This window comes from Prenolepis imparis, unplaced genomic scaffold (assembly GCF_030444845.1).
Source record: "Prenolepis imparis isolate NDT839.2.m4 unplaced genomic scaffold, iyPreImpa1.0 SCAF_15, whole genome shotgun sequence".
NCBI classification, from domain to species: domain Eukaryota; kingdom Metazoa; phylum Arthropoda; class Insecta; order Hymenoptera; family Formicidae; genus Prenolepis; species Prenolepis imparis.
Window position 1 is genome coordinate 8,430,340 of NW_028141173.1, and position 12,223 is coordinate 8,442,562.

The 12,223-nt window shown below is 50.1% G+C and overlaps 2 protein-coding genes across 2 annotated transcripts; both read left to right on the plus strand.

Moving 5' to 3' along the window:
* Positions 1-1,715: 1,715 nt before the first annotated feature.
* Positions 1,716-3,780, plus strand: LOC145946278 (uncharacterized). The gene is made up of 2 exons (XM_083055815.1): positions 1,716-2,910; positions 2,963-3,780. Exons 1-2 carry the CDS (start codon positions 1,716-1,718, stop codon positions 3,778-3,780), a joined length of 2,013 nt encoding a protein of 670 aa, XP_082911941.1.
* A 519-nt stretch (positions 3,781-4,299) lies between these two features.
* On the plus strand, positions 4,300-5,898 carry LOC145946279 (uncharacterized). Its single transcript, XM_083055816.1, has one exon. The coding sequence runs from the start codon at positions 4,300-4,302 to the stop codon at positions 5,896-5,898; it is 1,599 nt and encodes a 532-aa protein (XP_082911942.1).
* Positions 5,899-12,223: the final 6,325 nt, after the last annotated feature.

The following is a 12,223-nucleotide window of genomic DNA, read 5'->3' on the forward strand; positions in this document are numbered from 1 at the left end:
AGAAATTTGATACTTCGATTGGACAAGAAAGTGATGCCTACGTATACGCATGTACGATATATTTACATTTTCTAATATACATATAAGTATTTTATGCAAAGGAAGAAATAGTAATTGAAATATTAGAATCACAATGTGAATTCTGGCGAAAGCACAAGTATTTTAATGTTTTGCGTTAACATTATTTCTTATATTGTTGTTTGCCTCATGGTTCACAGAAATCGTTGTGTTCCCACACAGCACGGGGAGCTCCCAGGGAGTTCCTGAGGAGCTCATAAAATTTTTCATAAGCTTTATTTGAACTTCAAAAGAACTCGCACGGAGCTCCTCGGGAGCTCCTATGTCCGCTTTTGAGAGCTCCCAGGGAGTTCAGAAATTATGTTTTAATAGCTCCCTGCGAGCTTCAAAGTAGTTCCCGGGAAGCTTCTATATAAGCTCCCCGAGAACTCGTACGTCCACTATTGCGAGCTCCCTGGGAGCTTCATTGAAGCTCGCAGAGAGTTCAGAAATCATATTTTAATAGCTCCCTGCGAGGTTCAAAGTAGTTCCCGGGAAGCTTTTATATAAGCTCCCCGGGAGCTCGTACGTCCACTATTGCGAGCTGTCTGGAAGCAGCGACATAAGCATAAAGTTTCATTTGCGCTCACAGGAGCTCAGAAATCGTATTTTGAGAGCTTCTTGCAAACAAAAATAGTTCATGCGAAGCTCGCCGAGAGCTTCTCAATCCGATTTCGCGAGATTCTCATTTGTACTAATCACTATATATTTTATAATAATTATTAGAAACATTTTAATTATTATTTTATATCTTGAAATAAAAAGTATGCATTTTACGCATACAAAAATACATTAATAATAATAATTTGCAATAATAATTAGATTCAAACATGAATAACTTTGTTTTAATTAAGAACTTTTTTAATCTATCTTATGTTATAATCTCGCTAATCGGTCGTGTTCACGTTGTCTCGATTAACAGGCGACGTAAAAAAAATTAATTGAGCACATTATGTGGATTCATCGTCGTTTTCCTCTTGAGACGTTACAGCCATGGATCCCACACGGATGGCATGCTTTCTTTTCCAAAGGCGATCGTCCAGTTTCGTTGCTTGCGAAGCTCGCGTAATAAATCAACAGTTATTTAGTGAATATCATAAGTGTATTTTTCTTTGTCAAAGGTCAAAATAAAAAGTGATTAACTGTGGAAAGGAAAAGATCTGTTTCACCCAACTATCTCGCCGTAAACGGAGTTCAAGCAACCGCGCTCTCGCTACCCTTCTGTCACTCCGCTCTAATATCCCTTTCTCGCGTTTACTTTGCTCTCGTACATAAAAGCTGGTTACGCGAGCTTCGCAAGCAACGAAACTGGACGATCTCCTTTGCATTAACGAGAAATCGCGCGAACACTTTATGCGAGCAGCGGCGGTGTCGCGTTGACAACCTTTTGATAAGTGAGAGAGACTTCCGGGCGCGCGTCGCCTTTATCTTAGAGTGCCCTTCTAGAAGGATCCGGATTTATCTCGATCCTGCAGAACTTCCTGTTTATTGTTTTATTATTTGTTGGTTTTGAGGGCTATTGTTCGGATCCTCCTAGAAGGGCATCGGTCGTCATTTTGCGATGACTTGTAAATACCGCGGTTTGGCAGCCCGCGATTGGGAGCCAGCATGAACAGCTAATTACTACTTACTGGAAGGAACTGACAAACCACGAATACATGAAGAAGGATAAGTTTGCCGCTACGGAAGAAATTTACCTCATCCAGAAAGGTCGCTTTCTCGACACTCTTCGAACTCTAGCGAGCGAAGTCGCCAAGGAAACTTCAACCATCCAGAAGGCTCCGCGCACGACGCTGCCTCGCATCCAGCTTCCTCAGTTTTCGGGCCTCTACGAGGATTGGCCGTCCTTCCGCGACTTGTTCACCTCGCTCATCGGCCAGGACACGTCCACAGCCTCCGTCGAGAAGCTTCATTACCTCAAGACCTGCCTGAAAGGTGAAGCAGAATTGTTAGTGCGCCACTTGCCAACCACAGGGGAGAACTTCCAACGCGCTTGGGTCACGCTGACGGATTATTATGAAAACAAGAGGCTGCTGGTGCGCTCGTATCTCTCTCGATTCACTGCTTTCCAAAAACTTAAGGGTGAGTCTGCAAGTGATTTACGCAAACTCTTGCATGGGGTTATAAGCACCGTCGGTTCGCTCGCGAGTGTCGGTCAACCAATAACGAACGGAGAAGACTTATTCGTCCACTTGATTGTCGAACTTCTCGACCCACGGTCGCGGCGCGAATGGGAGAACTCGATAAGCGACTCTGCGGAGCCGCCGTCGTACATTGAGTTGCAACAGTTCCTGGAACGTAGGATGCACACCCTCGAGTCTTTGCAGCCAGCCAAAGCGGAAGTCGCGAAGTCGAGCAACAGCTCAACTCGCCAAGCACGCGTCCTTCACACCCGCAAGTCCGAAACCAAACGCGGTCGATGTTCGGTCTGCCGCCAAGATCATTATGTCATGTTCTGTGACGGCTACAAGTCAAAGACGGCCGCTGAGAGAAAACAACACATCGAGTCGAACAGCTTGTGTAGTAACTGTCTTGGAAGGCACAAAGTGACTGAGTGCGCGTCGAAAAAGACATGCTCATCCTGCGGCGCCCGTCACCACACAACACTTCACGAAGCTTATCCGAGCAACGAAGTCGCTAAGTCCTCGCACGTCGCAAACCACTCGTTCAAGACGACCACCGCTGTTCTCCTCGCTACCGCGCGCGTTCGAGTCACTGATCGATTCGGTGTTCTTCACACCGCGCGCGCGTTGATTGATCAGGGCTCAGAGGCGTCGCTGATAGCGGAGTCGCTAGCTCAACGCCTGAGACTACCTCGGGTACCCACCTCCGTTTCCGTTTACGGCATTGGCGGCAAATTGACGAACATCGCAAAGGGCTCAGTAACGATCGTGGGCGCACTTAGACGGGCTGGAGCTTGCCGATCCAGAGTTCCTCGCCGCCGATCCGATAGATCTTCTTCTGGGTGCGGACGTCTTCGCGGATCTTCTGCAACCGGGCTTGTGGCGCGGCGGGCCTCAGGATCCTTTGGCGCAACAAACGAGATTAGGATGGATTCTATCCGGGACCATCGCATCAACGGACACGGCAAAAAGCGCGCGCACCCACCAATGTCACGGCGACATGTATCTTCAGGATCTCGTTCAGGGATTCTGGCGGCAGGAGGAAGTCAGTCCTCCGTCAGCCCCACTCTCTGCTGATGAACAGGAGGCCGAGGACCATTTCGTCCGGACCCATTCTCGCGGCAACGATGGCCGTTACGTAGTCCGACTACCTCTCATAACGCCTCTGCCGGATCTTGCAGAAACGAAGCGCTCCTTTGCTCGGCTGCTCAGACAGATGGAACACCGCTTCTCCCAAGATGCCTGCTTGCGTCAACTTTACGTCGACTTTATGAGAGACTACGAGGAACTAGGACACATGTCTCTCGCTAACCAGTCGCCCGACACGTCGAGCTCCGAGTGCTTTCTTCCTCACCATGGAGTAATGCGCGAAGCCAGCACGTCGACCAAACTCCGGGTCGTCTTTAACGGATCGTCGTCCGTCACATCCGGAGTCAGCTTGAACAAGCACTTCCGCATCGGCCCGAACTTGTTACCTGTTCTGGCTGACGTGCTGCTGCAATGGCGAGTTCACCGTTTCGTCCTTGCATCTGACATCGAGAAGATGTATCGCCAAATACTTGTCGACCCAGCGGATAGGTCCCTGCAAAAGATCCTGTAGCGTTACGACGATCGGACAACAGTGCAGGAGTACGAATTAAATACTGTCACTTACGGTATGGCATGTGCTCCCTTTCTAGCGATGCGCACTTTGAAGCAGCTTGCAGACGATGAGGAGAGCCGCTACCCAAAGGGATCCGCCATCTTGCGTAAGAACGTCTACATGGACGACATCCTCACCGGCGCGTCATCCTTGCGCGAAGCCAAGGAGATCCAAGCGCAGCTAGTCAAGCTCTGCTTGGCGGGCGGGTTCCCGCTCAGGAAATGGTCAGCTAACGATCCGGAACTTTTGGTCGACATCCCGCCGAAGCACAGAGCCCAGCGCAGCTCACTTCTGTGGCAGCCTCAAGAGAGTCACGCTACCCTAGGCCTTTGATGGCATCCGAGCTCAGACGACTTTTCGTTTTCCATCAAGAGCATCGTGGTTACGTCGTTCTCGAAACGATCCGTTCTGTCCTTGACGGCTCGTTTGTTCGACCCACTCGGATGGTTAGCCCCCGTCGTTATCCGAGCTAAAATCATGTTCCAATCAACCTGGTTGCAAGGAGTCGACTGGGACACTAAACTGGATGAAGTCAGCGAGCAACAATGGAGGAGCTTCCAAGCGGACTTACCTACACTTCAGGAGATTCGTGTTCCTCGACACGTGCGGATCGAGTCCACCGACGCCGACATCGAAGTGCACAGCTTTGCAGACGCATCCGAGCGTGCCTACGCTGCCGTGATTTACGTGCGAATAGCGACCTGCAACAACACCGAAGTAAAGTTAGTCGCAGCAAAAACCAAGGTGGCTCCCATAAAGCCAGTGACATTACCTCGACTAGAACTGTGCACGGCAGCATTACTAGTCCGGCTCGCATCTCATGTTCGCCTGATTCTTGGAGCCACGAAGCTCCCCGTGCATTTGTGGTCCGATTCCACCGTCGCGCTGGGCTGGATTCGAGGGCACCCGTCACGATGGAAGACGTACGCAAATCGAGTGGCCGAGATTCAGACGACCTTGCCGTACGCTCAATGGCACCATATCTCCGGATCGGAAAACCCAGCTGACTGCGCTTCGCGGGGAGTTTCTCCTCGCGAACTCGTCACTCACTCTCTTTGGTGTAGACGGTGGTTACTTCGAAGAACGGTGATCCAACCTCTGTCGGCAGCGACGACCGTGCCATCTCCCAGGCCCGCACTCTCGGCCGCGGAGTGGGAAGAAGCTCGCTTGATCTGGACTCGAGTCGTGCAAGCTGAAAATTTTAAGCGAGAATTAGAAATGCTCGCGCGAGGCATCTCCTTGCCGGCAAAAAATCCACTGACGAAACTTACTCCCTTCGTAGATTACCAAGGCATCCTCAGAGTCGGTGGGCGGATCAAGCACTCGTTGCTTGCCTTCGACGAGCGGCATCCTGCGATATTGCCCCGCACGTCGCATCTCACGCGACTCGTCATCGAGGCTTGTCACAAAAGGACACTTCACGGAGGGGTACAGCTCATGCTCGGGTCTCTCAGGCAACAATACTGGGTTCCTCAGGGACGTCGCCTGGTAAAGTCCACCATCCTGCGATGCGTGACCTGTGTGCGATGGCGGGCGGCGAATCAGCAGCAGATCATGGGCGATCTACCAAGGTCGCGAGTCATCCCAGCAAGGCCGTTCCTGAACACCGGGGTTGACTATGCCGGTCCCATCCAACTGAGGACAACAAAGGGGCGTGGGCATCGAGCCTACAAGGCATTCCTCGCGGTCTTCGTGTGTATGAGCACGAAGGCCGTCCACTTGGATGTAGTCTCGGATTATACGGCCGAGGCCTTTTTAGCAGCGTTACGGCGGTTCACATCGCGACGTGGTCTGTGCCGTAGTCTTCACAGCGACTGCGGCACTAATTTCGTCGGTGCCGACGCTCAGCTTCGAGCATTCTTCACGGCTAGCAGCCCGGAACAGCGCCTAATCGCCGACCAACTGGCCAGCGACAGGATCCACTGGCGCTTCAACCCGCCATCTGCACCGCATTTTGGAGGCTTATGGGAAGCAGCGGTGAAATCCCTAAAGCATCATCTCCGGCGAGTCATAGGAGAAGCGACGCTCACGTTCGAGGAAATGAGCACCCTCCTCGCTCAGATTGAGGCGGCATGAATTCGAGGCCACTGCAGGCCCTGTCTGACGACCCGGACGACCTGGCGGCCCTCACTCCGGGCCACTTTCTTGTTGGGTCAGAGCTCAATGCCGTTCCCGAGCCGAACTTTCTGGAGGCGCCCATCAACCGCCTTACGTGATGGCAACACCTCCAAAAGATGCGCGACCACTTTTGGGACCGGTGGTCACGGGAGTACCTTCACTCCCTTCAGCAGAGACCGAAGTGGTGGGCCGCTAAAGATCTAATCCGGGTCGGCCGTCTCTGCCTGATCCAGTGCGAGTCCACCCCACCTACGCGCTGGCCGCTCGCTCGGATTACAAAAGTGCATCCAGGAGAGGACGGCCGCATCAGAGCTGTCACCGTGCGCACCGCTGCCTCTCAATTCACGCGCCCGATCGTGAAGATAATTCTCTTGCCGACCTGCAGGAGGATTAGTCCGTCGTCCGCGAAGCGCTTCTGGAAAAAAAAAAAAAAACTTAGTCTGTTTAGTGTAAAGGACTCTTACATGTATTGCGGTAGCTCCCTAGAATTACATCATACTTTCATTATAGCTCTTATCGCGTTGCATCTAGGTTAATTATGTTCGTGCACGTTCAATACCGCATGCACTCCAGTTCGTTATCGATCAAGCAAAAAGGGGCAGAGAGTTCTTCAATCTAACGAGCAAGTTAAACATACGTTATTCTTGAGCGCATTATCTTAAACTTCGAGTCGTTCCCACGCTGACCATACGCATCCCGCCAAGTGCGCTTGCTCTCGGAATCCCTCGCGACGTCGTTGTAATTACCTCACAAAAAACACATTATCATGAACCAAGGACGAAAGCGGGTTATGTTTAGCGATTCCGAATCTTACCTGTCAAGCGATGTAATATGCATCACTAGTTATCTTCGAACTCTGTTCCGTCGCCGGTCATACTACCCTTCGCGCCAGACACTGGATCACTTCACTCACTCGCTCAACACCTGCACTAATTACGCGACTGTAATAACCCACGTGCTTGTCGCAGCACCGATCACCGTCAACCACGCACTAACCACGTGCGCCGATTTACTACGCGCGGGTAGTACATAGAGAGTCGACGCGCATTCTCAATCGAACCCAGTAGCGGACTAACAGGCGGGTCGATCGGCCCCACCGCAAAAAAAATAAAAATTTTCACCGAGTGCTCACGGCGAGGAGGGCAGGATGTTTGAGATCGCGATCGTAATTACCGCGCTATATTATCGCGCGGCGCGCCGACACAAGCGAATAGCAGGCCCGGGCCTACGAGCCTATCACATTCCACAATTATCCATGCTGGCGCCCAATCGCGGGCTGCTAAACCGCGGTATTTACAAGTCATCGCAAAATGACGACCGATGCCCTTCTAGGAGGATCCGAACAATAGCCCTCAAAACCAACAAATAATAAAACAATAAACAGGAAGTTCCGCAGGATCGAGATAAATCCGAATCCTTCTAGAAGGGCACTCTAAGATAAAGACGACGCGCGCCCGGAAGTCTCTCTCACTTATCAAAAGGTTGTCGACGCGACACCGCCGCTGCTCGCATAAAGTGTTCGCGCGATTTCTCGTTAATGCAAAGGAGATCGTCCAGTTTCGTTGCTTGCGAAGCTCGCGTAATAAATCAACAGTTATTTAGTGAATATCATAAGTGTATTTTTCTTTGTCAAAGGTCAAAATAAAAAGTGATTAACTGTGGAAAGGAAAAGATCTGTTTCACCCAACTATCTCGCCGTAAACGGAGTTCAAGCAACCGCGCTCTCGCTACCCTTCTGTCACTCCGCTCTAATATCCCTTTCTCGCGTTTACTTTGCTCTCGTACATAAAAGCTGCCTAGGATAGCGTGACTCTCTTGAGGCTGTCACAGAAGTGAGCTGCGCTGGGCTCTGTGCTTCGGCGGGATGTCGACCAAAAGTTCCGGATCGTTAGCTGACCATTTCCTGAGCGGGAACCCGCCCGCCAAGCAGAGCTTGACTAGCTGCGCTTGGATCTCCTTGGCTTCGCGCAAGGATGACGCGCCAGTGAGGATGTCGTCCATGTAGACGTCCTTACGCAAGATGGCGGACCCCTTTGGGTAGCGGCTCTCCTCATCGTCTGCAAGCTGCTTCAGAGTGCGCATCGCTAGAAAGGGAGCACATGCCATACCGTAAGTGACAGTATTTAATTCGTACTCCTGCGCTGTTGTCCGATCGTCGTAACGTCACAGGATCTTTTGCAGGGACCTATCCGCTGGGTCGACAAGTATTTGGCGATATATCTTCTCGATGTCAGATGCAAGGACGAAACGGTGAACTCGCCATTGCAGTAGCACGTCAGCCAGAACAGGTAACAAGTTCGGGCCGATGCGGACGTGCTTGTTCAACCTGACTCCGGATGTGACGGACGACGTTCCGTTAAAGACGACCCGGAGTTTGGTCGACGTGCTGGCTTCGCGCATTACTCCATGGTGAGGAAGAAAGCACTCGGAGCTCGACGTGTCGGGCGACTGGTTAGCGAGAGACATTACCTCGACTAGAGCTGTGCGCGGCAGCATTACTAATCCGGCTCGCATCTCATGTTCGCCTGATTCTTAGAGCCACGAAGCTCCCCGTGCAGTAACCACGATCATGATCCGATTGTGGTTACGACCGATATCGATCCACCGATCAATATCGGTTCCTCTCATCTGACCGCCGCGTTGCTCTATTCGAAATTAGAACGACGATTACAAAAAAGTCCGGTACTCGCGAAACAATACTCCGATTTTCTAAAGGAATATGAAGAAATGAATCATATGGAACTCGTCTCGGAGAACTCTCCGTCGCGATCTCTACCGGTCTATTTACCGCATCATCCGATTCTACGCGAGTCAAGCTCTACGACTAAGCTTCGGGTAGTTTTTAATGCGTCGTGCAAGACTAGCAACGGATCGACACTAAAGGATCATTTGATGACCGGTCCTAAATTACAGAAAGATTTACCTTCAGTTATACTTCGCTGGTGGCAGCATCGGTACGTGTACACAGCGGATCTCGAAAAAATGTTTCGTCAGATACGAATACATCCGGATGACGCAGATTACACGCGTATTTTATGGCGACCGCGTGAGGAACTTCCTGTTCAGTCTTATCGGCTCTCCACGGTCACTTATGGTACCGCCCCGGCTCCGTATCTAGCGATGCGAGTTCTACAACAATTAGCTTCGGACGACGGTTCCTCGTTTCCGCGCGCTCGAGAAGTCATCCGAGACTCTATTTATATCGACGACGTGGTTTGGTTCCGATCGCATACCATCCCTCCGCGAAATTCGAACTCAACTCACGCAGTTAATGTCGCGAGGCGGGTTCCATTTGAGAAAATGGGCCGCTAATTTGAGCGAACTATTAGACGACATCCCTTCGGGAGAGCACGAGCTAGCTCTCGACCATCCTTTTGATCGAGACGAGACCTTAATGTATTGGGTCTTACTTGGATACCGCGGGAGGATAATTTTCGATTTCAGACCGAAATTCCGATTACTATTCCGACAATGAAACATTCAATTCTGTCGCCCGGTTTTTTGACCCCTTAGGTTGGACTTCACCAGTTGTAATCACGGCAAAAATTTTAATCCAAGAACTGTGGATTCAGAAGTCAGACTGAGATACCCCTCTCGCCGCCGAGTTCCTGGAGCCGTGGGAAAAATATCACGCGGAATTTTCCGGACTGTCCCAAATTCGTATACCGCGATGGACTGGTATGCAGCCGGAAAACGCCGGAGTTGAATTGCACGGATTCGCCGACGCTTCCAATCGCGCATATGCCGCGGTGGTATATTTGAGAGTTCTTCGATCATTCGATGAGATTTCGGTGACTCTGTTAACTGCCAAATCAAAAGTGGCACCGATTAAAACGGTCAGCGTACCGCGACTTGAATTAAATGCTATCGTTTTACTAACCCGACTGCTTGAATCCGTACAATATTCACTCAATTTCAAACCGCCTCCGACGTACGGTTGGTCGGACTCTTCCGTCGCTTTAGCTTGGTTAAGCGGTCATCCGTCAAAATGGAATACTTATGTCGCTAACCGAGTTTCAGAGGTTCAAACGCGCCTTCCGTCAGTCAAATGGAATCACGGACCATCGCAAGAAAATCCCGCGGACTGCGCATCGCGTGGCCTCACCCCTGCAGAATTGCGTGATTTCAAGTTGTGGTGGTCGGGTCCCAGCTGGCTTAGTACCCCCTCCACCACCTGGCCGCTTCATAATCAAATACGAGATCGCCTCGAACCCGACCGAAATCGTATCAACTCCGAGTCTCGACGCGTAAACGTATGCCACGCGCAAACTGAGCCTGAATGGGAGTTACCGAACGAACTCTCGAGCTGGCCAAAATTAATAAGAATTACCGCGCTAGTTCAACGGTTTGCTTCGAAGCTCAAAGGTTTCTCAACCCCGTTCCCCCTGGGTAACCGCGGACGAAATTCAAGAAGCCACCCGGTTTTGGTTCAATTACGTACAGCAACGTCGATTCGCTTCCGAAATGCGAGCTTTAAACGCCAATCAGCCCATATCGAAATCTAGTGCGCTATTTTCTCTTCACCCCTTCCTCGGGAAAAACAAATTAATTCGCCTCGGCGGGCGGATTGAGAATTCGCATTTAAGCTATAATGAACGGCACCCTATAATTTTGCCGAAACACCGAATCGCGGACTTGTTAATCGACCAGGCGCATAAGATCGCCCTCCACGACGTTTTCCCACACGGGCGTCGATTACGCGGGACCGATGTCTATTATTCCAACAGTGGGGAGAGGTCAACGCTCTCGAAAATATTACGTAGCCGTCTTTATTTGTCTCTCGACGAAAGCTATTCATTTAGAATACGTCGAAGATTACTCCGCAGCTGAGTTCCTCGCCGCTTTTCAGAGATTCGTGAGTCGCCGCGGTCTTCCCTCCGATCTATACAGTGACAACGGCACCAATTTTCAAGGAGCCGACAAAGAACTGTCCTCCGCTTACAAGCGTTTTGTCGCCGATCCGCAATTTCAGAGTTTTATGGCCAAGGATCAAATCAAATGGCACTTTATTCCACCCTCCGCTCCGCATTTCGGCGGACTCTAGGAGGCTGGAGTAAAAGCCTTAAAATATCATCTTAAAAGAGTAATAGGTTCACGCAAGTTATCACAACTCGAATTCGCTACGCTACTGTGTCGGATTGAGGCGTGTCTGAACTCGCGCCCGATTTCCGCGCTGCACGACGATCCGAACGACTTCAGCGCGTTAACGCCAGGTCATTTTCTAGTCGGTCGTCCGCTCGTCAGTCCACTGGAAGAATCGGTTCTCGAAATAAATTCAAATCGACTTTCTCGTTGGCAACAGATGCATGCGTTGTTAGAACAGATTTGGCGAGCGTGGTCCTCCGATTATTTGCATACGTTGCAACAAAAGCGAAAGTGGCAAGAGAATCAACCAGAGCTGAAAACCAACGAATTGGTTCTCTTGAAAAACAATTTGTCACCGCCTTCCAAATGGGAACTCGCACGCGTCGTCGAAGTTCACCCGGGTACCGACAATCACGTACGCGTGATTACCGTTCGAACAGCAAAAACGATTTTAAAAAGACCGATTACACGAATCTGCCGATTACTGATCTCCAGTAACCCCGATTCTTAAGTGCAACCACCTCCATCACCTTCTCGAAATAACCAGTTTAAGCGATAAAGCGAGATAAGGAACATACCATTGTCTGCGTAGTCAAAATTATAACGTTACCTAAACAATGTAATCGAATAACTTTGGACCGTCCAATTTAAATGCGATTGCCGTATCCGTTCGACTTTCAGGTAAGCGATCGTTTCGTACACCGTTGGTATACGAAGCGGGCGGAATGTTCCGGAAAATTTTAAATGTATGCGGTAGTTTCGTTCATCGTATTTGTAATTATCAGAATCTTCTAAAGCCAACACGTTCGGTGTACGACAAAGGTCGATTCTCTCGATTTGTTTTTCTGACCTCTCGGTGTGCGAAAATAATACCTTCGAGTCAGACCACGGTGACCGAGCAAATAAAGCCATCGAACGATTTATGTTCTTATTTGGATATGAGACTCTCGCCCGATCATTCTCTCGTGTTTTTCGAGAGCTCTCTCTTCGAGTAGAAGTCACCGAGAACAGACGTATCGGATTTTGTCATTCCGAGACTTGTATTGCTAACCCTTATATCGCGAATAATAAACTAAGTCGAACGGCCCAATAGGCAGCCAATTCAATAAAGTTATACTGATTGTTTCTGAAGTGGATTTTCTATTCTTTAAAGTGTCTCGTATCAGCCTTGTGTTTTGTTTCGATTAATGTGACGTGA

Excerpts from the sequence above, each read along its gene's own strand:
- LOC145946278 (XM_083055815.1), top strand. The coding sequence starts at position 1,716 with ATGAAGAAGGATAAGTTTGCCGCTACGGAAGAAATTTACCTCATCCAG. Across the intron at positions 2,911-2,962 it reads TTCCGTTTACGGCATTGGCG|ACGGGCTGGAGCTTGCCGAT; the intron begins GCAAATTGACGA and ends GGGCGCACTTAG.
- LOC145946279 (XM_083055816.1), top strand. The coding sequence starts at position 4,300 with ATGTTCCAATCAACCTGGTTGCAAGGAGTCGACTGGGACACTAAACTG.